General features: G+C 43.8%; 1 protein-coding gene across 3 annotated transcripts in view; it reads left to right on the plus strand.

Moving 5' to 3' along the window:
* The window catches only part of ATP11A (ATPase phospholipid transporting 11A), a 132,377-nt gene that overhangs the window by 47,971 nt on the left and 57,018 nt on the right, over positions 1-27,388 (plus strand). For all 3 annotated transcript variants that reach the window (XM_019746565.2, XM_019746568.2, XM_019746569.2), the window contains exons 2-5: positions 18,697-18,819; positions 23,794-23,883; positions 24,730-24,810; positions 27,259-27,366. In XM_019746565.2, the coding sequence (XP_019602124.2) occupies positions 18,697-18,819; positions 23,794-23,883; positions 24,730-24,810; positions 27,259-27,366 (402 nt within the window). The remainder of the gene's footprint in view (positions 1-18,696; positions 18,820-23,793; positions 23,884-24,729; positions 24,811-27,258; positions 27,367-27,388) is intronic.

Genomic DNA, 27,388 nt, shown 5'->3' on the forward strand with positions numbered 1-27,388 from the left:
ATTGAAGGTTTTGTGATCAGAGCACAAGCCTTTTCATTTCTCAATCTCTTCCACGTATGCGGTCCAGAAGGTGGGAACAAAGTCACTTCTTATCTAATTATCTAGAACTCATGAGGGTCATGTCAAAGGAAGTTGCTCTCAGTGTGAGCTTCTGTGCTTCCATCCATTTCACAAATGAGGACTGAGACCCACAAGTGCTGGGCACTGAGTGGGGCAGACACTGACTGCAGAATCCCCGGTGTGTGCAGAATTACACGCTGCCCCGTGGGCTCATTCAGTGCCGCCAGAGCTTTGGGTGTTTAAGTAGAACAGATTTTTCAGATGGAAACCTGCACAACTCGTATCAATGTTACTTTACAACCAGGTTGTTAAGTTGTCATTTCCAATATTCCTTTTTACAAAGATTCTATTTCAAACATACCTGCCTAATTTTTGGTCAGCCAGTTCACACACACATTAAACACACCTTCAAAACTGGAACAGTTACTCCTTCTCACTCAGGGACTCAAAGTTCCAGGTTCGGAATCACATTTGCTTAAGATAGTTGTGATGGTAGTGATCCCAGCGTTGCCAATAAATATTTATTGCTTTGAGATAAATTTGATAAAATCAACCTGAGAATTAAATATTGTGGCCTGGGAAGCATGAAAGTTAATTGTTTATGTAGTAAATGTTTTATCAGTTCATTCCACAGGTCTTTTTAGTAGTTACAGGTGCTGGGATGGTACCAAAGTATCTTACATGTTAGACACGTAGCTGGCTCATCAGCCAGGTGTGGCCCACAGGCCAAATATCATGGCTCCTTCTATTGTGTTTTCAAAAAAGCCTTGAAACTCCTTGGGTCAGCTGGTGGCCCTGCAGCTGCCCCTGGACTGCTGCTGGCCTTTGGAGACACCCACCCATTTCCCTCACTTAGCTACCTGCCTGGCCCTGCAGGTATTTGAGTTTCTGACTCTGGTAGAAGCTAGATACCAACATTAAATATGATCCCTGTTATCAAGGAGCTTTAATCTAATCAAGATCATGAAAACTAACACTTATGAAAGTTTTTTATTCTTCCCTAATTATTTATTTATTCACAGCTAGACTCCTTAGAATCTTATTTCAGCACTCCTGGACCTGACCAACTGGGACAGTACATCTGATCCTTGACTAGTGGGACACGGACAGGGAATCAGACCCCTGGGCTTTGCCCTAGACATGCCACTTTGGGCAAGTCACTTGTCTTGCTGAGACTTTATTGTTCTCTCAGAGTTGTCACCTCCTCTGGACAATCAGGCATCAAAGTCATATCACCTAGAAGCTGAAGTCAGATAATATGTCCTTTAAAAATATCCAGGTATAAGAAGTGTTTTCAGAAAGATCGGTAAATTTGCATCACAGTGTAAAACTTCTGTGTGATAAGATTATGAAAATTAAAAGAGAAGTGACGGACAGGGACGAGGTATGTGCAGTACTTTACCTAAATTATCAGTGTCTGTCACCTATAGTGAACAATGAATCTGTGGGAAAAAGAAAACCAACAGAACAACTGGTTAAATGACATGAAGCTCATGGTTCACGAGAATGAACCAAATCAGCCAAGAAGGGGCTGAAGAAGGAAAATCGGGGACTTTCTCTGTGATGTGTTAGTTCTTGAACACTAAGTCAGACGTCATAAATGTTAACATCCGCCAACTTGGGTATGCTCCTAGATACTTTTCTTTATTTAAAAAAAAAAAAGTATATTACCATAGAATTTAAATGCATGGAAAATCCTCAAGCCTCTTCCTGTCATGTCTACTTTTGCATTTATAAAATCCCAGCAGAAGTGGTGATCGCTGCACCCCTCCCGCCTTGGAATCCTTCTCTTGTTGCTGCTAAAACTGAAAGGCCGTTTCTGAGATTATGGTTATGACTCGAAAGGCCATTGTCAGTTGGAATGCAAGAAACTGCCAGGTCTTCATCAGAGTCAACTACATGATAGATAGAGCCGTACAACTGCGCTGCACTCGATTCAGCAAAACTGAGAACGTGTTTCTTCAGTCTCTCACAGTAGTTCAAATCTTTCATCATGTTGTTCAGTAATTTTGTTACCTGGAGATAAGAGAAAGCCACAGATGGGATCTTTTGGGTCGTGTAACACAAGCGGAGTATCCAGGAGTGGTTAGTCTGGCTTAACTTCTGGGTCCTTTTCTGGAAACTTTCATCACTGTAACGCAGTGGACTTCACACCCATTTTATGATCAAATGACACAGCCTGTGGAATAATATGATTTAGAATCACAAAACTCAAAATATCAGAGGCAAAAGTATATGCCTACAAACACGGTCTAACAGAATGTGCAAACCTGAAGGCAGCTGATCAGTGATTCTGTCCAGGACGCACACGTGACTTGCCCAGGGCCGTACACAGCTCCTCCCCTCTCACTTTGCTTTGAAGCTTGCTTTCCTCTGATTTCCCCTCTTGCTGAGATTGCCTTAACTAGTAGGAGATTTCCACAGTATGTTTGCCCACATCCTCACCACTCTTACTCAGTTCCTGCCCTGTGTTTTTCCACTTCAGTATTGCTGTTGCATCCTGCCTGGGCTCACATTCCAGGCATAGTCCTCCAGGGCAGAGTGGAAGGGTGAGTTCTTAATTGAAGAGGATGACAAATTGCACAATTCCCCATCTTTACCAGAACAGAGATGACAGTCACCAATCCCTGTCGAGTCCCCACTTTGGTAGCTTCTTAAGAGAGAAAAATGAAAGCATTTTTCAGTTGGTTCCATTTTATTTCCTATAACTTCAGAAAGCATTCAGCACATAGCCAGAAAATTATTTCGGAAAGTCTTGTATACTTTTAAATCTACGATGTGTATTGTGAAAAGAAACCATTCTTATCATTGTAAGGGAGGTGCCAGAAAGTAGGAGATGCAGCCAGCCACCTCCATCAGAGGAATTATAGATTAAATGAAAAAATTTTGTATCATGAAAATCACTTTAAAAATTGTGTAGAGACCTGGGTGCTAGCCCTGTCTTTGCCAGCTAGTCCTGAAATCTTCGTAAGTCACAGCAGATCTCTGGGCTATGAAGGGTTTCGTGGCAAACACCTCTACATCTGCTCCTGTTCTGCTGTGCCATTAGTCTGTACCAACAGGTACAGATTTAAAACCGCCTGCCACTCAGGCCCAAGGGAGCCAGTCTCTCTGAGTCACCTGTCTTGGTTTCTTTTGGCCAGCAATATTACTCCTACTTCTAAGTTCCCGGGATAGTAGCATATCCAGATTTAACACATTCTAATATTCACTAGAAACAATGACAGCAGACTCTCTGCCTTGGGATTGATTCTAATCTTGAGGTTATATTTGCTATTTTAGTTAAAACATTTCCTAATAAGTATGTTTCAATAGTTATAAACAAATGTGAATTCACATACAAATGTCTAGGCCATTTTCACTTCAGATCAGAGCATTAAATTTCACTCTCGTTGATCTTATTTCCTCCAGAAGTAAGTGTCACCATCTACTTTCTTGAGTAAACAGCTCTCCAAGGAGCCAGTCCCCATCAGGAGACAGTAGGATGTTGCCTTTTGAGGGGTGTTTTTGCGGGGTGCCCAGGGTGAAGTGGGCACTCTCCAAGCAGCATTGTGGGTCTTGGCTACCTCAGCCTTTTGGTAGGAGGTCTATGAAGTGGGAAAACAGGCAGCTAGGAAAGCAAGCGCTATGCAACTCACATTGAGAGTGTCCTAGCTCCTGGGACTGAAACGCATCGCTGGCCTCTCACTGGCCTCCATCACTATTTTCCCATGGTCACTGAAGAGTCCAGAAGGAGGGAACACACAGCAGGAATGCCAATCAGTGAGTGCACATGTGCTTTTCTTCTTAATTATATTCGTTTATGATTTGGGGAGGGAGAACCAGGTGCTAACCGCCATTGCGGTTCTCAAAGAAGGCCAGACCTCCCTGCCTAGAGAGTTTTAGTTATTTGGGGGGCATTTTGGTTGTCACAGTGGTTGGCAATGAGCAGGCAGGGCAGGGATGTTTGACATCCTGCAGTGTGTGGGATTGCTCAGATAATGAAAATTACCCCACCTTTATAGTTATCTAAACCCAGAACCTAGCTCCACTTCACAGGTAAACACAAAGTTTTATTCAATGATTTTTAGTACACTGAAGGTTCTAGGAACACAGTGCATTAACCATGCTTTTTGTTTCCTGTGTTCATATGCTTTGAAATCCAGCCACTTGCTGACTCTGGCGGGACACCCGGGGCTAACCATGCCTCTTTGAGGTACTTGGCAGCGGTGTGGCTCCAGACCTGTGGTGGCGAGTCAGCGTTGGCCTTAGTCAGGGGAGAGATGCGTTTTACTCTAACCTTATGTCAGGCCAGCTCTGCAGTACATAGCTTCTCATGGCCCCTCCTCACAGGACTTGCCCCTGTAGCACCAGGGAATAGAGCCTGGGGCATGGGGGGTGGGGGGATCTTTGTGTGGCCACCCATTTACCACCATTTTTATACATTTTTACTCATTGTTGTCATGTGGGCTGGAGGCCTACATGAGACGCATGGCTCCCAGGCCCAGGGGTGACTTCTCCCAACAGAGAGGCAGCAGCTACACGTGCCCCCTGCATCCCAACCCCATTGTTCCTAAGGATCAGTGCCCACGAGTGGGGCCAGCCCTGAAGCAGTTGTCCTGGGGCCCACAGGAGGGAGGCCTGCTCATGGGGAGCACCAGACTGTAGGTTGTGCGTCGTCACCCTCATCCCAAAGAGCTCTGCTCTTGGTAGGACTATGACGCGCTGAGGAAACTGGCTGTGGGAGCCCGTTGTGAGGATGTTGCTCCACCATCTCCCGAAACCCTGGCTTCCATAACGATTCCTCCTGCTGCTGCTGTCCCTCTGGACCTGCTGACCGGGAACGGGTGGTCCCCATTTGCCCCCATGGCCTTTCAGGAAGACAGTGCAGGCCCCAGCTGCTGTGTCTAGGATGGCCCCATGGCAAGCATCGCATCTCTGCCTCCGCCTATGAGTTCTGTCAGAGCTGAGACCCAGGAGCCATTCTGACTATGCTTTACCTGTTTTCATCTTTTGCTGCCTGGAGGCCGGACAGCTGCCTCCCCAGGATGACCAGAAAGATTAGAGCATCACTGAGTAACAGTGGGGAGAGTGAACTCGGCTTCCTTTCTCTGTGAGGTGTCTACTTTTGTTATGATCTCCTGACACCTGTCTGTGAGGTGGCGTACTAAGTCTCACCTCCTGCAGACATACTGGGACAGTTGCTGACCATCCCTCCAGGCCTGCAGCTTCCTGTTCTGGAAGCTTCTCTCACTGACCCTTCTGGTCTCTCTTTGCAGGCCATAGGGAGCACTTGACCTGGGGGGGGGGGGGGGAGTGACCAGAGTACATTCTTGAGGACAGTGAGCTTGTATTTTGTTAATATCTAGTCAAAATCTATGAACTTTGAGGCCTGGAAATGTTTCATGGACTATTTTATTATGTTAATAAAATGAACATTAACTATTCACTGTAATTTTGCCATGACATTTCAGCTCACTGCTCTCTGGGTGACTTAGGTGGCTTCAGGAAGCCCTGTCCCCTCAGCGCTGTGTTCTGAGTCTCAGCCCTTCCAGACCCAGCTTTGCTTTTTGGGACTGTCCCTTTCTACCTCATCCCTTGTCCTTCCCTTCACTCTGGCTTTTGGCCCTGGATGGCCCATGACAGCACCGCGGTGGGAGCCGCATTCAGGCAAAAGAGGCAGGTCGCATGGAGAGCCTCCTCCAGTAGTTCCGTCTGCTCTCACCTCTGCTTTCTGCCACCATCAGCACAGCCGTGGTCCAAGTACTTGCGGTGACCTTTGGCTGGTCACCTTCCTAGTCCCAAGGCACAGGCCTCTGTGGGGTTGGGTGACGAGGGGTTGACTTTAGCCTCAGGCTCCAATGCAGTTATGTTCCCCAAATGGAGCCTTAGCTTTGATTTCAGAGATTCATGCTGGATTTCAGGCAGCCTGTTTCCCTGTAGCCAGCCAGCTGAACCACGATTGCTGAAGCTGTTCTGTGTATGTTGTTATCCAATTTGTCAGTATTTTCACTAAACAGTGTGCCGTAATTCCTGACTCAGTCCTGCAGTTGCCTTCATTAGATATATATTCAATATTTAGAAAATATGCCTACAAGGCAGTTGAAGGTATATAATTTCAGCTGTTAAAAGCCTACATGTATACCAACACATTCTTGTTTGTGAATTGGCTAAGTTTGCCTAGTTTCTGGCTAATTCATCTCTGGAAAGAGAGAATCACTAGTGGGAAGTAAATATAGAAATCACATGGTTTTCGCATCGACCTCCTGGGTGACAGTTTTTATAGCGCCTTATGAAGAATTGCGGGCTTGGATACTTGGTTATTTGAGCATCTCTCCTGCTGAGTGATGTAAATCCACCGTCCTAAATGCGATGCTTTCTGCTGACCCCTGTGCCAATTTATTTGGATTGTCAGTGTTCTAGTATCTTTATCCACGTTTTACTATTGAGAAGCTACTGAACTTGCATTGCAATTTTAATAGCTGGAGACACAGCAGGATATAGTTCTGTCATAATGAATGGGGTGTTACTAGGGGGGTGGGTACATGGAGAGGAGTGAACAGCTTTAGGTGCAGGTTAGCAAGTGGTGGAGGGAGGTGTAGGAAGTGGAGGAGGACCCCGCTCCGCTGTCCTCCTTGGAACCTGGTCTCTGTCCCCGTGCCTTTTCCTTCTTCACAAACAGCACCAGTGTTGATGCCCCCCGTGCCAGCACACTGCTGCTGACCACCAGTGTGGGACTGCTGAGACTCCGACCTCCATGGCCCCTTTTGAAGCTCTTGGGGACACAGGGTCACAGTGATGCCTTATGGGCCATGGAGCCCTTAGCCTCTGGCTCATGGAAAAATAGTAATTATTTCATCATGATTCATGAGTCTATGTCCCTTTCTCTTTGGGGATGGAACCAACAGGGTTGGACAGCAGTGGCCTGTGTCCTTGATATTGGGGCTGGAGTTGGGCACCATGGCCTTCGTGCTGGGCTTTCCTCTGTGGCTGGGGCCCAGCTGGGTCTCTCTGACCCCTGGGGCAGGGGAGCTGGCCTCAAGTTCTAATACCTCATTGTATGGTTCTTTCTAGAGGCCTCTCAATATTTGTAAACCTTGTCTCCCCTCCTAGAATCTTTTGTTTTACCACCTGGTCACCCACTTTGGCCCATCTTCTCCCCCTTACCCCCACTTTTTAATGTCAGCTTGGATTTCAGTTGTTGATTCTTGTTAACAGGCCCTGGTTCCCTGACTTGGGAACATGCCCCCTACTCAGGTTCGTTGGTCTCCTGAGCTAGTCTCAGTGCTGCCCCTCCTATGTAGGGGTACTACCCCGTTCCTCTCTTCATTCTCCCCACCCATGACCCACCCCAGACTGAGCCAGCACACAATGAATCCCACCCTTGTCCCTGGTGTTCTAGGTGAGCCGAGCCTCAGTGGAACAAGCAGAGTAGCTGGTGAAAGGTGATTTACCTACGGAGTTTAGCAGAAGGCTGCCTTCTCTGTGGCAAGGCTTCTGAGCCCTTCTGATAACCTGTGGCAAAGGCGGTGGTGTCTCCATGTCTGCAAATGCAGTGATAAAGCCCATTGTGAGGGAGTCGCTCAGAGCCACAGTGGGAAACCCAGGATGGGACATCCTCTCCTTTTGATTACTGCCCTGTGATTTGCACATTAAAGTTGCACTAAAGATGGCAGCTTCTTCATATGCTGCCTCATCTGGAAACTTATTTTTGTCAAAAAACATAGATTGAGTTGGATGACATTGGTGTTGTTTTTGCTCCTATTGCATTTCACAAGAACTGGGGGAGTCAGTCTTCAGTGTTTCTTACCCATCCAAGCAGCTCCCGGGCTCTACAGTTTCTTGAGTCCTAGGTTCCCCTTCCTCTAATCTCTACACGCCCCCTGGCCATGAAACCTTCTATGAAGCTCTGAGTCTCTTCCTACTACCATGAACGAGGCAAGTCCAGAATCAGCTAAAGGTCATGTGTGGTGAGAATTTATATTTCTATTTTGATTCTGGACCCAGTAAATTACAGTTTAGATCAGCTGGTGTTTCATGTTTTCCAGATAGTCACTGTTTCCAAGTGAAGTGGACCGTCACTTGTGCTTGTGTGTTCCAAACAATTGTGTGTTAAAAATATGTTCATGGCAGAAAAATGCCACCAGGTGCCTTAGAAATGCCCCAGATTTGTCGGGGAAGAAAAAAACCACTTGTTAACCATTGACTATGGTGAGAGTGAGTAGAGTGCAGGGAGGTTTTCTTCCTGTGCACCAGCAGATGCCAGGGGCTCAGGTCCAGTGAGGACAGAAGGGAGGGCACACCCTGGCTTTCGGCTTCTCCATGGGAGGCCTCGAAGCCTTGAAGTCCAGACCTTGTTTACTGGACACCAGAAAGGCTGATGATTCATGGCAGAGAACTTTGATCTTATCAACACATAGGTTTCCCTTTGTATTATATTATTACATCTGAGTGAGGCTTATAGCAGCCTCACTCAGGTATAATAAAACCCCCCCTGGCTCAGACAACATGTGTGGAATGAGGGCTGGGCGGACAAAAGGAGCCAGCGTCACCACTGTCTTCATCACGAGAATGCTGGAGCTGTTTGTGAAAAGGGAGCCAGAAAAAGGCCTATTTTTAGAAACACCTAAGCCCTATATTGTCTTCTACCCATCAAACAAGAAATGTTGCCTTTTAAAGCTATAAACAGACACCAGAACAAGGGACTGCTTTGTCATTGGATCTCTGTAAATTTGAAAAATGGTCGTTGGGAGGAACCACCTCTATAAAAATTGATCTAGTAATTCGAGGCTAGATTACATGCTTGTGTTCCGGTTCCAGTCCCACAATGTTATACAGCTAATAGGTTTTGTCTGTTTCAGCTGAAATGCAAAACTTCCATTAGGTGACTAACACTGGCTAAAATGGATTTTCAGGCATATTTTTAAAAGTCTCTTTTGTCCTTGTGTGCTTTTTAACTTTATGCTCAGGCAGCCATCCCCCAAATCCTGGTAAGATTGATGGCAAAATTGGTGAAACCATGACTGCTGAGACTTGGTTCCTTTTGGTCACTTAGCCATTTTCTGAGTGAATTCTAAATTCTGAAGAATCTTGTCCTTCCTGGAGAGGCAGAGAAAGGGGAGAGACACCTGTGAAATCCCTCTTTCTTCTTCTCTTTACTATTTGGCTTTGCAGTTCAGGGGGGAGAGCACAGCCATTGCATCTAAAACAATTGATAGACACAGTCTATCACTAGAAGTGTGTTATTCCCCTCGGCTTACACCCACAGTGAGGTGAGGATATTATTAACGTTTGCTCTCAGCTGTATTTATCCCATGGTACTTTGGGTGTAAAAATTTCAAGTTTCTCCACTGTTGGGCGTACTCCTTTGGAAAAGCTTTGAAGTCAGTTTTATCCATTAAGAAATGCTCTATATTAAAAACCGAACCTTCAAAATGCTATAAGGTTTCCCTAAAATGGAGAGACTCCTGCATTCTGATAAAAGCCATGCCTTGCTGTGGGGAGAGAAGCAGGAAGGTAAAAGCAGCTTCAGTGAAGGGAGGTGCTGCTGCCCCGACCCAGGGTGAGGTGGGGGCTGTAAGGCCTCAGAAACAAATGATGCGAAATGCTTGGACCTAACGGATGGGCAGAGAGAGAGCTACGGTGCCGCTTTACTGAGATATAATTTATATTTCATACAATCCTCCTGTTTAAAGAGTACAATTCAATGGTTCTTAATCTATTTACCACCTTATGAGACCATCACCGTGATCTAATTTTAAAACACCTTCATCACCCCCAAAAGAAACGCAGTACCCATTAGCAGTCCCTCCCCGACCCAGCCCCGGCAACCAAAAAGTCACTTTCTGTGTCTGTGGATGTGCCTGGTATCAAACAGTATCTGGCCCTTTGTGTCTGGCTTCTCCCCTCAGCCAGGTGTGGTGAGCGTTGCTCTGACGGCTGTTGATGTGGAGCATCTTTCCAGGTGCCATTGGCCCTTTGTGGAACTTTGGTGAATAGCTATTTAAATTCTCATTATTTGTCTTTTTATTATTGAGTTGTGACAGTCTCTTATATATCCCAGCTACAAATCCCTTATTAGCAATATTATTTTAGAGTATGTTTGTTGGGGACCAGCTCTACCCATGGAACACCAGGGACCTTCCACATGTCCTTGTGGACCACATAGGCAAAGCCTTAACTCATAGCTTCCCTGTGCCTTGGCAGAAATCTGTGATCCCCAGGAACATGGAGGTGAAGGCCTGCAGGGCCATCTCCACCCCCCGAACCCCCTAACCTCCTGGGAGGGTGTCAGGCACAGTTTCTCATCACCTCTTGCGTTCTAATGAGGTATGGGGCTTCCTTCTGCTCCCCCGACCCCCAGATTAGAGCCCTTTGAGGTACTGGGAAACTGATGCTTTGTGGAGTTAGCTCCCTGCAGAACTGGGTGATGGGATCCTAGAGAAGGCCCTGGAAGAGGGAGACAGCATTTGGGTTAATGAGTCTGTCTTCTACATTTTATCTGCATCACTTCACAGTGGGAGGAAGTTTATCTCTCACATCTGCAGAGCTCTCTGGGTCGCAGCTGCTGATGTTAGATGTATTTGCACAGTGAGGACAACTTCTGTAGATGATGCATGTTGGGGGTAGAGTGCTGTACCCCCCTTTTACGGCCATGTGGAGGTTCTAAACACCTCCTCCCTATGCATGCTCCCCTGGGGAAGCACTGCATGGTGACTTACTGCTCTGGGGAGAAAGGGAGGTTTCACAGAGTGGGTGGAAGAGGGGCTGAAAGGTGAGTAGGAGGGCATCAGGGCCAGTGCTTGGGTGAACGGGGCCAAGATGGTTACAAGATTCTCAGATTCAGCTCATGTGCCCCAGTCTGCGCTAGACCAGTCCAGCCTTTCCAGGCCACTCCATTTCTTTCCTAATTTCGCCCTTCTCTCCATCCCTGAGGAGAGATGGCCAGGCAAAGCAGAAGTGCCCTCTTCTGCCCTGTAGCTTTTGCAGTATTTCCCTCATCACTCTGAACTCCTGCGAATGTGAAGACTTGCTGGCTTAGCACCTTTCAGGTACCTTTTTCTCTCAAGCCCAGTCTGTGCCCGGACAGTGATCTTTCCTTACCTGTACATGTATCAAAGCAAACAGGATAGAAATAGTTTGTTGAGATTTCTGCCTAGTTTCGGACACTACTTTTGAGAGAAATGGGTAGGCAATTTTATGTATTTTGACAGTTTGTAGATTTAAAATTAAATAGCTGAAATAACCCTGCATTTATAATTTGGATACATGATCTGCTTTTTTTCTGGCTTAGAGCAGGATGCAAATACCCTTGAAACATTAAGATTTGTCAAGAGTGTTAATAATATCTCTTGGGATGATATAACTAATATTCCTCACTGCAAGTTAGACAATAGAAGCATGGGGAAAAGCAGACTCTCAAAGGCCGTGTTTGCCGTTCGTTTCTTCCTCCTGCTCTCTGCAGAGAGCCTGGGACTCCCTCCTGACTCCTGGAGAGATCAGAACCTATCCACGACGTGCTGAGGGTCCCGGGCTTCCAGGCAGTGGCAGTGCCTCCTACAAGAAACAGAACACAACAATCCTAATGTGATTCGTTTTTAACAGAACTTTTATGAAAGCTAATTTCACTCCTGTCTGGTTCTCAGATTTACCTTTACTTTTAAAAACTGCAGACACCTGGAGAGATAGTGGATGGGAGAGGGGGGTTCACACAGTGTGAGGGATATAAATGATAAACGTCTAAGTGTTACTTTGTCTTGTGCGCCTGGAACTAATATATGAAAAAAAAGAAAAAATAACTGCTGACACCTGCCAGACCGGAACCAACAGTGGAGCTCTCACCCACACCCTCCACCAGACCAGAAAGGTCAGGATTAATCACTGACCACCTATAGTTTACCCTCACTTCTCACATGGGACCGGCCAGACAGTCAAATATAGTAGTCCCCCCTTATCCAAGGGGGACCTGTTCCAAGAAGCCCCTCCCCCCCAGTGGCTGCCTGGAACCATGGGTGGTACTGAACACTGTATATGCTATGTTTCTGCCTACACACCTACCTTTTCACTTAAAGGAAGCATTTTACAGCTTCTCTTAAATTGCCAGCATCACTGCTCTTGCCCTTTGGGGCCATTATTAAGTAAGAGTTACTTGACTACAAGCACTGTAATACCACAGCAGTTGATCTGAGAACCAAAACAGCTACTAAATGACTAATGGACGGGTAGTGTGTACAGTGTGGATATGCTGGACAAAAGGATGATTTACATTAAAGACAGAACAGAGCCTAGATCCTTCCATTTATCCACCAGGATTAAGCGCTTACTTACAGTCAAGTCTTTAGTGCCCTCAGCTTTTCCTGTCCTCCCAGAATTACTGCTTCGCTCCTGTTAGTACTTTATTATTAGTTGTGGGTAAGGTCACGTGGTGGCCTAGACTAGCATCGTCACTCATTTTTTAAAATAGCTGATTGACACTGGACCCTGTTTAAGCCACTTTGCTAGTTAACTGTTGATGACATTTTCCTGTTATGACTCAGGCCTCCCTGATGGTGCTTCTTGGTTTGGTATTACTCTCTGTCAAGAGGAAGTTTATACCAAGTCTATTTAAAGAGAGAAAATCAGTCAAGTGACTTGGAGGGTGAGCAGTTCCGAGTCCCAGTCTCAGAGGTTTGGGAGAGCGGGAATTAATATTTAACTGAACACTTCGGCACACACTGGAGCATTACGCCATAGATCTTCTGAGCCTGAGTGTCACTGGAGCAGAGGGGGACATGGGGAATGTTAGAGAGCATTCCCTCACAGTTGATGCTTCCCTTGTACTCCGAATAGTTCCTCGGCCACCAACACATGCACCCTACCTGTCAGGAAGACTGTTTTTCAGGCAGCAATGGATCAACCCAAATGTCAAAAATATCTTTAGAAAAAAAGGATGAAGGGCAGTAACCCTGAAGGCTATACGGGTAGCTGTGTCAGCATGAGTTATAGTGACATTTTCTCCCCAGCTCCTGTTTTACGCAATTGCAGCTATCCTCCCTTGTTCTGGAAAGGTGGCTGCCGTGGGCATCCCATGAGGCGCCATGTTTCCTGAGCACACACTAGTTAGGAGAGGGGAGGTAGAGGGTAACGTCCTCCTCCTTGGCCCTTCGTGTGGTGTGAGCCACCTCATTCTATTCTTCACGTGGTTCTCCAGCGACCTCGTTCTTGTGCACTAGCTTCACCCCAGCCCTGCCCAGCTCCAGGCATGGATTTCTTCCAGGAGGCTCCCCTGGCCAAGAAGGCAGGGTGACACGATGGAGTCCATGTCACAGACCTTTTGCCTGTAAGGCTCGCTGTGGTTCATTTTTCTGTCCCCCAGTTCTTTGGCACTGCATCTTTTGTATGTATTATGGAAATGAAACATATGGACATATTTAGCATCCTACCCCCACACATACACCTTTAGCAAAAATGTATGTTTCTGTGGGCAGTGAGCAGGTGGTGAAGTGGGTGGAGCTCACCCAGAAGCTTGGGAAGACCTTTTACCAACATGCTCGTGCCTGTCAGTAACAGGGCTGAGCTTTGGCAAGACAAAGTCTCTACACGCTCAGTCATTCTAGGAAATGAGATGGTCCAGCTTGGTAACTTCCAAAGTCCCTGCAAACTGTTCTTCCATCCAATTCTACTAGGCAAGAAATGTTAAGAGGACCCCATCAAAGCCTACCATTTTCAGAGTTAGACTAAAAAGTCACTGATTTAGTCAGTAACACATCCTCATTTTTCATTGAGGTAATTTTTCATTTGCTCATGGATTAATAGATAAGAAAAATAACTATTCACTATGGACAAGAGGTCTTTTGTATGAGATTATATCTGGTCATGTCTCCTGATGGGTATTTCACTTTCTAAAAGATTTTAGGAAGAGCTTTATGCCTGAGTTTCTAGCAGTTTGGATACCTAAGAATGACGTCTCCCTCTAAGAAAAACAAACAAACAAACAAAAAATGCTGAAGTAACTGAACCAAAGGCAAGCTGAAAATGAGAGGAATTATCTAATGATAGTCATACAAGTGAGTTATATGATCTTTTGGTGTAAACATTACCCATTATGTTTCTAGAATGAGAAATAATTACTTCACATGCATGTGAACCACATATGCCATTCGTTTAAGCAAAAATATTTATAATATTTTTATTGAGGTATAACTCACATGCTGTAATGTTCACCCTCTTAAAGTATATGATTCATTGGTCTCAATTGGAATATATTCACAGGGTTGTGCAACCATCACCACCCTCCAAACCTGAGCATGTTTATCAACCCAAAAAGAAACCATTAGCAGTCACTTGTCCAGCCCTTGGCAAACACTGTCTCTATGGATTCACCTAAACTAGACATTTCACAAGAATGGAGTCATAAAACATATGGCCTTTTCTGTCTGGTTTCTTTCACTTGCGTACATTTGCAAGGTTCACACATGTTGTAGCATGTGTCCTTTTTATGGCTGAATAATACTCCGTTATATGGATATGCCACACCTTATCTAGCTATTCTTCAGTTGATAGTCATTTGGGTTGTTCCCCTCTTTTGGCTGTTATGAATAAGATTTCTATGAACATTCATGTACATGCTTTTATGTGGAAATATGTTTTCATTTGGGGGAGTATATACCTAGGAGTAGAATTGCTGTGTCATATGGTTATTCTGTGCTTCACTTTTTGAGGAAACTGCCAAGTCGTTTTCCAAACCAACTGCACGATTTTGTATTTCAGCAATATATAAGAGTTCCAATTTCTCCACATCCTCCTCAACACGTTATTGTCCATCATTTTTATTATATTTTATTATAGCCATCCTAATGAGTATGAAGTGTGTCCCCTGGTGGTTTTGATTTGCATTTCACCACCAACTAACGATGTTAGCCAAGGGTGGGTTGGTCAATCCCAATGGGAACCCCTCCACCACCTCCTCTGGGAATAGCTCAGGGTGTGTTGATAGGTAAATTTGAATCTTAGAAGCAGTTGAGTGCTCAGCCTCATTCCCACAGCCTAGACTTGTGCTTTAGGTTAGAACTTGATGCCAGCCTTCCAGCGCGCATGTCAGGTGCCTTCTTGATGAGGTCTGGACACCTGTGCTATAGTGAGCCCTTAGGAAGTCTTCTAGCTGAGGAAGACCAGTTAGAGCCTGGTGTCAGCCTTGCGCTATTGGTGAACATCTCTGGCCATCGGACAGTGGAAGTCACACTGGGCTCGTTGGGCAGTATCACCCATACTATCCAAGACAAACACCTAGAAAGAGAGGCTGGTATCTCCAACTCCCTGCCCTTGGGAGATTTCATGATGACCCACATCTTCGTTCTTAGAACTACGTGTGGCATAACTTCCATTTTGTTTGCACCATAGGTTGCGAGCAGATAGTCTCATTGATATTTGGTTCAAGACTGGCTAGACTAAGAAATTGAATAATAGGGGCTCATAAGTTTGTTTTCACTGCTAAGTGTGCAGAGAACTAGAATCTTAGCGCTGGAAGAATCATAAAGTTTATCAAGACTAATCCCTCCACGTTACTATTGATGAAATTCTAACAGAAATGTTGGGTCACTTGTCCATAGTCACAGAGCCAGTCAGTAGCAGCAGGACACACGCACAACTGTGTAGGCATAATTATAACCTTGGTGGTTATTCCAGGCATCCTCCAGGAGTGTTCTTTTTGTTGCATTTTCTATACCTTTTGAATATTTAATTTTAGCCTTTTTATTTGTTTATTTATTTATTTATTTGCATATATATATATTATTTTTGTTTCAGGTGTACAAAACAATGTAATAGAACCAAACATTCGTGCAGAGAACAACACACAGCACTCACCTTGGTCTTAATCTAAACCCAAAGACATTTCCTGCCTGTCAGTGCCATGTGAAAGATTATCTGGTAGCTTTAGGACCTCAGAAAGTATAATTCCTCTCTCACTCCTTGGGCTCTGTTATGCTGACTAAGCAGTGAGCGAAGTCAGGTGGAAACGTGGCTTCCCTGACATTTCAGTTCATTGAGTGGTAACAAGTTAATACCTAGAAGCAAGGAGCCTCTGGGTTATTGCTTCTATTTTTATCCTCAACGAATAATATGAAGGCAGCTTTCTTACACAGGGTTTAGCTTTCCTTTAGTGAGTACATGGTTCATTCCCAAATGAATTTTTTGTTGTGATGATTTAGGCAAGTCCCATTGCATGTTGGTGTCCAGTTTATTTTCTGATCTTGTCCCACAGGCAGAAATAGTGTTCTGACTTATATTACTAAAATGACACTGCGCTGTTGAGTTATATTTCAGGTGTTAAGTAATTACATTAAAAACAATAAGCATCTATTAGACAGTATCAAAAATATAAATTGGACTTAATAAAATTCATTCTGACTTTACCTCCATAGAGACAGGGGTCCTTTCTGCCGTGGGTCGGACGTGCCTGTGAAGCACCAGCTCCCAGGAATGGGCACGGCCTGGCCCGGAGGCAGATTTGCGCTTCCAGAGTCTGTACTGGGGCTAAAAGCCAACTGCTGTCTTTGAAGTTTAGGAGAAACATTTTCTATTTTTGTATTAAAATTTATATTTTTATGCCTTTTCTGGTTCATTTATTATATGTTCTTTTTCAATGTAACTTCCTGAATCCACAAGAATGAGAAGCACATGTTTGGCTATGTTCTGAGCAATAAAGGGAAGTCAAGGACTTTCTCTATTTTCTTAACTTTCGTCTCCACAGGTTTATTTATGAAGCTCTTACGCAGGTTTTTTAAGTCAACATCCCTCACTGGTGGCCTCATCCAAAACGGGAAGGCAGCAGGGCAGGGCCGTGGGGAAGTGAGACAGCCGAGGAGGCATGGCTCAAGCTTGTTGGTGACCCGAGCTGGTCACCTTGTTACCACAGAGCAACAGCCTCCTTGGAGGAGCCTGTTGTGCCAAGTTCGTGCCGGGAAAGAAGCATTGGCTCCTGTAGAGTGAGGCAGGAAGTGGCCATATCCGCTCTGTCCCAGGGATCTTGTGCCATTTCCTGTGTCCCTGCCGGGCATCTCTGAAGCATGGGTAGAGTTACAAAGACTGATTTGCTCTTTATCCTTTAGTTTACATGGACTGTCTCGCAAAGCTAGACCCTAACAAAATTTTATGTGGGTGCAACTTACTAAGGAAATATGCAAAAATGCAGCTACTGTCGATAATGTGCTGGGCCTGGGATGTGGGGTCAGGACACACATGAAAAGCATTCTTATCCCCAAAGAAGGTGGTAGATGAGCCTAGGAGGTGATAGTATAAGCACCGAAGAAAAAAAAAAGGCAATGTAAGACTTATAATAACTTAAAACAATAGAAATGCTGGATTGTTTGTTTCCCTATTTGGCTTCAAAAAATGAGGGTTCCCTGAGGCTACAAAGGTGTAGACACAGTGATGATGGAAGAAGGAAGCTGTGCCAGGCTGGGAGCAGCGCCACGTGTTTTGTTTTGTTGCCTCAGTTCATTCTCAATAACTCTGAGTAAAGTGTTGTCACTTCCCTCGTGGATGATGAAGTTAAAGTTCAGAAAAGCCAACGTTTCTGAGGCACGTGACTGTCTCAGCGACAATAAGCCAGATCTTTGGCTCCGATTCCCATTCTTCCTGTTCCCTCACACGGACTTTCTCTTCAAATACGAAGGTTTTTGTCTCCTTTTCAGCACTGCTTATTAGACCCCAGACAAACTGATGTCCTCAGTGTTCTTTTAGAAGAATTGAGATCTGGTGCCCAGGATCCCATGCTGGGCTACTAGTCTGAGGGGGACCTAGGATTACATGCCAGGGCTGCCAGTCTGAGAGGGGCCCAGGACCCCATGCTGGGGCTGCCAGTCTGAGAGGGGCCCAGGACCCCGTGATGGGGCTGCCAGTCTGAGAGGGCCTAAGACCCCATGCTGGGGCTGCCAGTCTGAGAGGGGCCCAGGACCCCATGCTGGGACTGCCAGTCTGAGAGGGCCTAAGACCCCATGCTGGGGCGGCTATATGAGGCTGCATTTTACTTTCTCATCAGTAACTAAAGTGTCTTGGACACTTCAGTGCTGATAGCCTATGGTCTGGTTGAGTGTTTTTAAAAGATTCTTCTAGTCAGAAGATATTTAGTTAATGCCTCATGTGTACAATACTCTGAGTAGAACAAAGATGTCCTTTCTCTTTCTAGGAAAGCCTTATTGATGAAGATACCTGAAATGGTTGAATAGTCTTTCTATTCTGAACTCAAGGTTTTACTTTCTTCTTTCATTAAAGACCTTGCCACAAATTTGTAACCATCATTGTCTTTTCTCTTTTGGAAGTCTTAAGGTCTTGCTACTGCATACTATTTTTCATACGAACCCACCCTGTGTTGTTTGCACTGAAAATTAGCTTTTCAAGGCTACCCCTCAGCTCTCACTGGGAGTACATACAGCCCGCTCAGACTGTTTCCTTGAAGAATTGGTCAGGGATCTGAAGAATTTAAGCCATGAAGGTTGAGTAAAGTTAGGGTGACTCTGACCTTGGAAGGTGGGGCCCAGCTCTTCCCCATGACTCCACTGTAAGTCGGCCAGCACAGGTTTCTGTAATAAGGACACGTGTTAAAGCCAACACTTCAGGGAAGAACTTTCACACCCAGAGTCTCAGGCACTTGGATTAACGCCACTCTGTTTTCCACAGTGTGCTGGAGAAGAGAATTGGGTGGACAGTCGGACCATCTACGTGGGACACAAGGAGCCGCCCCCAGGTGCTGAGGCCTACATTCCACAGAGGTACCCAGACAACAGAATAGTCTCCTCCAAGGTAACCCTCTGTCTGAGTGTTTATTAATTTCCTAACAGAACCCCTTTGGGGAACGTTGGAACTTTCTGATAGCAGTGAGCAACACTGCTCCCAGAACTGCTGCTGTGGCCACTATCCACTCCCAACTAATGGCTGTGATTACAATTAACTTGGGGCTTATGCAGTCATTATCCCCCAAAACACTATTCAAACTTGCCAAGATGTCACAGCACATTTTCTTCACTTCTCTTTTAATTATGTCATGGACACAGTGTCAAATTTGAACTCTAGGACATTCAAATCCTACTACTACTACTTATTTATTTGCTGTCTGGCCACGCGCCCGTCATGAACCACCCCAGGCTGGGGTTTCCTCATCTGTAAAATAAAGATGATGCTAGATATCACCAGTGAGAGGGTGTGTGTAAACAGAAACACCAAATACATGTCAGAGTCAATTAGATGTAATCGATGCAAAGAGGAAGAAATGTAATTAGAATGTTATCATTTCAACAAAGTGCTTTGTTTTCATTGACAGGAGAATGGGAATGAGTGTGAATATTTTACGCATTTAAAGAGTGACTTGGTAACTCCGTCTTGAGAATAGCGTGGAGAATTTAGTAGCTGGCTTTGACAAAATGGTGAATGATGGCTTTCCAGGTTATGGAGAACTTTCCCTTTCAGTGCATGAAGGCATGCACACATTCCTGGGGTCACTACTATGTGTGTAGATCTGTGATGGACCTACTTAATTCACACGCGAGTGGCTGGGATGTGTAGGTTGCTGTGCCAGACCTACCTCATTCTTCTGTGAGCTATCAAAGAGTGCTTCATGTTTGTTAAAAATACTTGAAAAGGCAGTTTTCTAAACGGAATTATTTTATTTTAAAACTGCAGTGTAAAATAATAATAATAGCTGCTTTAATCTCCAGAAACACAACGTGGGTAAGTAAATTGCTCATTAACAAAATCTCAACCAAACAAACATAGTTCGTGGTTACCCAGATACGATAAATGAAAGGAGAAACAAAATGAAGAGGAACTCCTCATCCAAAAACAGGTCTGTCCAATAATGACATTTATAGATTTCAGATAGTCTCAAGTAGAGCTCACTAAAGATGATTTCTATGCTAACAGGTACTCTTGTCAACCCCCTAGTGTAGCCGAAAAGGAAACAAATCTCTAAAGCATTTCTTAAAAAAACTTTTTTAAGACTATATTCCCTATGCTGTACTTTACAGCCTTGTGACTATTTTTATAACTGGCAATTTGTACTTCTTAATACCTTTACCTTTTTAAACCAGCCCTCCGACCTCCCTCCCATCTAACACCTATCAGTTGTTCTCTGTATCTATGAGTTTGTTTCTGTGAAAAACATTTTTTAAAAATCTACTCCTGTGCAGTACGAATGCATCAAGAAATGAGAAGTGCACTGAAAAACAGGAAAATTCTGTGCTATGTGTGAACTTTTCAGGACGGGAATCCTGGGTACAGGTGATGGGGTATGAAACCTCCCCACACTGCCCAATGTCTAGACTGGGTAGGACGTTTGTCAAAGGCACCTCAGCCACTGATACAAATCCCTGTGGAGTGGGTTTCTACCTCTGGGGACAAAGCCTGGCCCTTGAAAGTCCCAGTTGCAGTTCCTTCAGGCAGATATGGGAAGTTCTATACAAGCCTTCATGGAGGAAACTTCTGAAACACAAAGCACCTGGTTGATTGCAGCTGTCAAAGGGCCTTCTTGATGTACATATTTGGTAGAATATAGCTGGAACCTGAAGGATGCATTATTTACTCTTAAAGCCCCTGTCAATGCTGGGGGAGATAAATGAAATCAGTGATTTCTAGATCCCATTCCTGACCTCTGTGTTATCTGATTCAAGTTTTAGAGCCAATTTATTATTTTCCTATTTTTCTTTCAAATATTCCCACAGTCAGTAACCAACACTGATTTTGAGATGCCTTGTCGTATCTCCTCATGCTGCAACTCACCACTTTTTCTCTTCCTTTGTCTGGAGTATCTTTTTTTCTCTTCCTGCGGTGGCACCTTCCTGTCTCCAGCTGCCCTACATGATCTGGAGCCCGAGAGCCTCTTGGGTTTCTCACAAAGGAAACCCCGTGCTGGGGAGGTTGTAAGGATGGGTTTTGTTACAGACTTGCAGGGCCTTTTCAAAACGGTTTCTTCTCAGGAAAACTCCCTTCGTACCAGGAAGCTCTACAGGAGGAACTAAGAGAATTAAGTCAATATCCTTTCAGGTGGCAGGTCAGGCTGAGTCCCCACGAAAGAGGGGTTGAATGTTGCATAAAGCACTCATCGACTTTCACCTCAGCTCAGAGTGGAGAGGGGACCGTGCTCTTGAATTCATGTGTGTGCGGACAGTGACCTTTATTCCTCAAAAAGGCGGGATTAGTGGCTTAATATCATTCCAAGTAGATGACGGTGTGTAATTTCAAGGAAAAATTATGTATAATATCACCTCTATTGCTTACCAAATTCAGTTCGGAAGGAGCCCTCAGAAAGCTAAGGATTTCGAATCTAAAGTGGTAGCTGGTTAGACGGTGGCATTGATTTAGATCAACTGCAGTGGAAATCTGGAGCCTGTTATTGTTTTCATTTAAGAAACAGCTCAGGATATATGAAAAATACGATTTAATTTGTGAAACATAAGTTTACAAGCAGGTTTGGAGGATATGTTTGTGGTAACGTCTCTATGTTTTCTTGGGAAGAAAACTTTTATTTCTACCTAAAAAGAAGACTGCCAGCTAAGACATAGAAGCCCATGCTCAGTAAATCTGATTTTATTAAATCAAAGGGTTGTGAAAGCATTTATCATGTGTGTAGTTATACTGGGGGATGAAAAGACCAATCTAATTGTGTTAAACGTCTGACCTGTGCCATAGAAGCACAGTACTGATCAGTGATTGATTCGAGTTCCATTTCCTGTTGGGGGGAGACACACTAGACGGGTGTCTGGTAGAAGAAGGAAAACCCAAGAAATTACTCCCCAGCAGGTCCCTTCCTTTCCTCCGGCCACACGCAGAGCTCCCCACCCCAGGCCTGCTTGAGCTCACGGTGCTGGCACATCCTGGACTCCAGAACAATGGAGCCCTGTTTGATCGATTTCACAGAATTGTACTTTTGGGCACAAAATTCATGTGGCTCCCAGCTCTGCCCTAGGATGCTACAAAATTAAACAGTAATCTCAAAGAGTACTGTCACTCCATACCTTCCAAAAAGCTGAATTACTTTTGAATATTGGCGAGGGGAAATTAACCTCTTCCAAGTAGATATGGGCAGTATTCTTAATGGTGTTCAAGTCTATCATGTCATTTACGCTCTAAAACAACCCTGTGAGGCCACGATTACTTATTCAATCCAGCCTCGTCCTGAAGCCACTGAGCCTCAGAACAAAGGGGCTGAGCTGATCCTTAGCCACGGGTCTGACCCCGAGGCCAGCACTTCCTCTCCCGTGCCCGCACACCCTCTCCTACCAACCCATCGTCAGGATGCTCCCTCACTTGCTAACATCATTCATCCAGCACATAGGCATCACTTTCTATTTTTCACATCCTCATTTCCTAATTAGAAATGAAAGAGAAACTTCAACTCCATGCGAGTTGATTACTTTCCCCAGGAGATCATGACCGGCCCCCAGCACATTTTCAGGACGGTCCCAGTCACAACTGTGGTACTGGATCCACTTTCACGTGCATCACAGCCGAGGCCTCAGGCCGGTTTCCAGGTGCTCTCATTTTACTTTCTGGCAGCTGGCAAAGAAGCACGGCGCCCAGGGCTTTTTTCTTAAGAGTTTTTCTTTCACCACATGACTAAAGGTAGACCAAGCGAGACTGCTTTCTTCTTTGTCATGAGCCGTACCCCTAGTAAGTAACCTAGAACCAGGGGTGACTTATACACAGGAAAGAAGAGAGTGGGCAAAACTGAGCTCAGCTGCTCATGATGTATTCTGACCTCAGGGCTGAAACACAGAGAACAAATGCAAAGACTTTGGCTCAAGTTTTCTGTGATCTGAAAGAAATGCCAGGAATAGTAATTGTCTTATATAATTCAACATTCCTCAAAATGTCTGTTACAGTAAAAGGAGATTCTCTGGTCGACTCAAACTGCTCAGTTTCCTTATAGCAAAAAGAAAACCCATTTTATTCCACGTCTGTGGCTCAATACTAGTGATTTCCAGTATTACGCATTGCTCCACTGATTGTATCACAATAGAAAGTAGGACTTGATAGGTGAATATAGGTCAAAGTATTACATTATACTTTGTAATACACAGAGTATTACATTCTATTGTGACCCACATGTCTAAGCAAATAGATATTACCTTTTAACAAAAATGCAAAATGTACAATTGGCACACCATTATCAGTTTTTCAGCTCTTATACAGTATATGTAATAAAATGCTCACTTTATTTTATTCTCTCCATATTTTACTGATATATCAGTACAGTCATGAATGTTTAATTATCTCATTGGGTTTTCAATTTTCTTATCATACATCATGAGGAATTTATAAGACTCTTTTTGACCACATCAATAATCAGTGGAATAACCTACTGTGGTAATTTATTCTGTGGAAATTACGAAGCTTAATGTTGAAGCTACAGCATGGGCCTTCCACAAAGAAATTACAACCAAGAAAAAATACTAAACATGTATGTTTTGAGTTAAGTATAACAATAGGTTTATATTTAATGAAAGACATTTTAATAATAAAACTATTATTAAGCTACTTTGCATTACCTTGGATTATCTAAAATTAGGTACCCCACATGTACTACTTTTGGCACACACAGTCTCTGTTACAAGTTTGTTTTTGTGGTCAACAAATTGATAAAATGTCTACAAACACTTTAAATTTTGAATTATGGGCTTTGTTTTTAAAACTAAACATTTTGTACTTTGAGATCACTCAATAGAGTAATACAAGAAGTCAAACGTGATAAAAATGACACTTTTTTGTTTTTCTTTTATACAGTACACATTTTGGAACTTCATACCCAAGAATTTATTTGAACAATTCAGAAGAATAGCCAACTTTTATTTTCTTATCATATTTCTGGTACAGGTAAGGCCAGTCATCTTTTTTGTATCGCCTCAAATATAAATCTAAATAAGTGACATTTTCCTCTCAGGTGATTAACTATGGTTTGCTGCTAAGAAGGAGCAAGGACTGGGTGCCCCTTATCTACAGTTCCTTCATTTATTTCCTTCAAGGACAAGTGTGTGGGTTCAGAGAGACATGTAAGCTAAAACATGCACATGAACATTCTGCTTTTGAGTTGGTTCTGGCCATCTTCTAGCTCTGGAGGGGCAGTCAGGACCTTCCTAATCTTTAGGAGAAATTCACCCGCCAAGCTAAGCACTATTACATTTATCCTCTTCCTAAGTATGCGTAGATGCTCCAGAGAAAGCATAAAGTGAGAGAGAGAGAGAGAAGGAAAGAAAGAGTGAAAACCACAGTGATGGATGAATGAGGAAACAATAGGTCAGATGTATTTTTAAGAACAGCGATCTATTTTTTCTCAATCATACAAAATATATTTGAAGGACTTTTAAAATGTCCCCAAGATTAACTTATCCAAATAATGTAATTAAAGTGTGGCACCAGAAGCAGAGTAGTAAATTAAAATAAATGCACACTGGTGTCAGACTTATGTCTTTGCCATGTCAGTGTGGTTTCCTTAAGCATGTCCCTTAATTAAAGAGAACTGTCCTCATTTCCACAGTAAAATAGGATGATTTACTTCTTATCTAATTAATCTCTAGCGGTGGGATAATGTGGGGTAACAGTAAAGCAATTCAAAATAAGTAAACGCAAATGTTGGGTGGTGGTGTAACATTCCAGCCAGTCTGTCTGAAGTCACTAATACATGTGTTTGAAAATGGCTCCACAATTCTCTTTTAATTGCAGTTGATTATTGATACACCCACCAGTCCAGTAACAAGCGGACTTCCACTGTTCTTTGTCATTACTGTCACAGCTATCAAACAGGTAAGAATTTCACAAAGAAAGAAGATTGTTACCTTTGTTATATACCTTTGATATATATATACCTCCTCTTCTCCAAAGCAATCTGGTTTGTTTCAGCTAGTTCACAGAAAATTTACCTAAGTTCTAGAAATTCATTTTTATAACTATTTTAGATTGACACTTGAGTTAAAATAATAGAGATTGTATAATGTAGTTATTAATTTGGTGCCCTGTGAGTTTGAGGAAGAAACTATGGTTTTCATGCTGAATCAACCAAAGCTGGTGTCTGATTTTAGAAGAGTTGCTTACCCTGTCTATGTCCTCCACTGTCTTAACTGAAAGGATCTGCTACCTACAGACGGTACAGATATGTGATCACATCTGGAGATGTAGACAGCTGTTCAGGCACCTGGTTTTCCCTTTCATGTGCTGGAAAACATTACAGAGAAGACATAATTCATCAACCTTAACTCAAATGCACTATCACCTCGAAATAAACCCAACCCTAAAGGCATGTTAATCAATCTAGAAAACTCCAAAGTCTTGGGCAGAAAGAGTATGGGGAAAGAATTTAAAATTTGAAAGAATTTGAAATTGTGCCTATTTAAGACCAAAAGGATTTAGCAGAGTTGTTAGTTATGAGAATTGGGTCAGGCTGCTTTTCCAGGGCTTGAGCCAGTGTCTGAGTTGACATAGGATCAGCCAATATTGGTAATTTCCAATGTTTGTTGCAGTTCGTAAAATGCATATGTGCGTGGAGAACTGTAAAGCTTATAATGGGTGTCACAAAATGAATCAGGCAGTTTACTCTGTTTGCTAAGATTCTGGCTGCCAGATCCAATAAAAGACATAGTCAGGAAACATATGTAGGCTGTCTTGTGCTTTTCAAGGTAGAACACTTAAGTTCAGCTGGTGGAAATATAATTGGTTCGAGGTTTCTTGAGGAATTTTGCTTGGTTCATATTAAAGGCCTAAAAGTCTTATTCATCTTTTGACTCAGACATTTTCTTTTTGGGGATCTATGCTAAATATATATCATGGATATGCACAAAAATATAATTGTGAAGATGTTTATCAAAGTATACCTATAACTACAAAACCTTAAAGCAATCCAAATTGCCCTGGAAAAACATCCATGATATATCAAAGCTACAGAATAGAGTAGTATGTGCAGTGTGATCCTAATTTTGCAAAAATACACCCCAACAGACTAGAATTATAAGAGTTTTTACTGAGTGATAGGATTAGGACTTTTTTAGTTTCTTTTTTTGAAGAGTGATACATGTATTTCCTTTGTCCATAGAACATATAATATTTTGTAATATAACTGGTAAAAACTAATTTTGAAAAGTTATTTTTGATTCTTTTATTTCTGTCTTAATTTTGTTTTCAAAAATGCATCCTCCTGCACTGAGTTACAGAGTAGAGAGGAGGAAACCAGCCAGGAGACTGAGAAAAATTGGGTGGAACACAGTCCAGACAGATCATTAGAAAATATGTTTCTTTTTGAATTTCCTGCATTGCACATATCCTTTATTCATTTATTCTACAGATAATTATTGAGCTTCTGCCATACACTAAGCCCTTTTGGACTCCCTAGAGATGATAATGTTGAACAAGAGACATTCCAGTGAGGGAGGTAGACACCAAGAACCCATGTGTATCCGCATGTGTACCCACACATACATACATGTATACACGTACGCACATACATGTACATGCATGTGCATTGGGGGGCAGCAGGGTGCCAGTAGTTGGGGCCTCTCTGATACACTCACTTAAACCGAGAACCAGGTGAAGCAAGGGCCTGAGTCCAGAGGAAGGGGAACCGGAAGATCCCTACCCCAGACCTCAGGGCATGAGCAGGTCCTGGCTCCCCAGGGACCCCAGGCCATGGCCCTGGCAGTGAGCATCCTAGCATGGTCACCACAGTGGACTTGAGAATGGCCATTCTGCACATATCCTGACAGGAGGAAATTTGGGAAGCCTCCATTAGATGGTGTGGAGTCGGCCTCCCAGCAGTGGCAGGGCTAGTCATGTCCCTGTTCTGTCCAAGTGTGAGAACACAGGGAGGACTGGCCTTCTGGAGGCCCACAGAAGGGTGGCCCGGGGACATGAAGAAGTGGGGGACTGAGGATGCACTGAGGGAAAAGCATCAGGACTTCCCGGTGGGTAGCTGCTAGGTGTGAGGAAAAGAAGAATTCAAGGTGACTTCTGGTTGTACTGTGGCTATTCCTTCTCATGGACACAGTTTTACTATGGTCATACCTACTCACGGGCGTGGCTGGGGTTCTGGGGCTTCTGGCCACCGTGCTTGTCCAAGAGGCGGAGGCTGGCCGTACTTTCCCCACAGTCGCTGCCCATTCCAGCAAAGTCCAGAGGGATTGGCTCAGAGCTGATAGACTTTCCATGATTCTCTTGTTCCATCACATGAGATTCTTCTTAATTTTTTATTTTTTTATTTTTTAGGGCTATGAAGACTGGCTTCGCCATAAAGCAGACAATGCCATGAACCAGTGCCCTGTGCATTTCATCCAGCATGGCAAGCTGGTTCGGAAGCAGAGCCGAAAGCTGAGAGTAAGTAATAACTGATACATTT

Source organism: Rhinolophus sinicus, linkage group LG04 (assembly GCF_036562045.2).
Source record: "Rhinolophus sinicus isolate RSC01 linkage group LG04, ASM3656204v1, whole genome shotgun sequence".
NCBI classification, from domain to species: domain Eukaryota; kingdom Metazoa; phylum Chordata; class Mammalia; order Chiroptera; family Rhinolophidae; genus Rhinolophus; species Rhinolophus sinicus.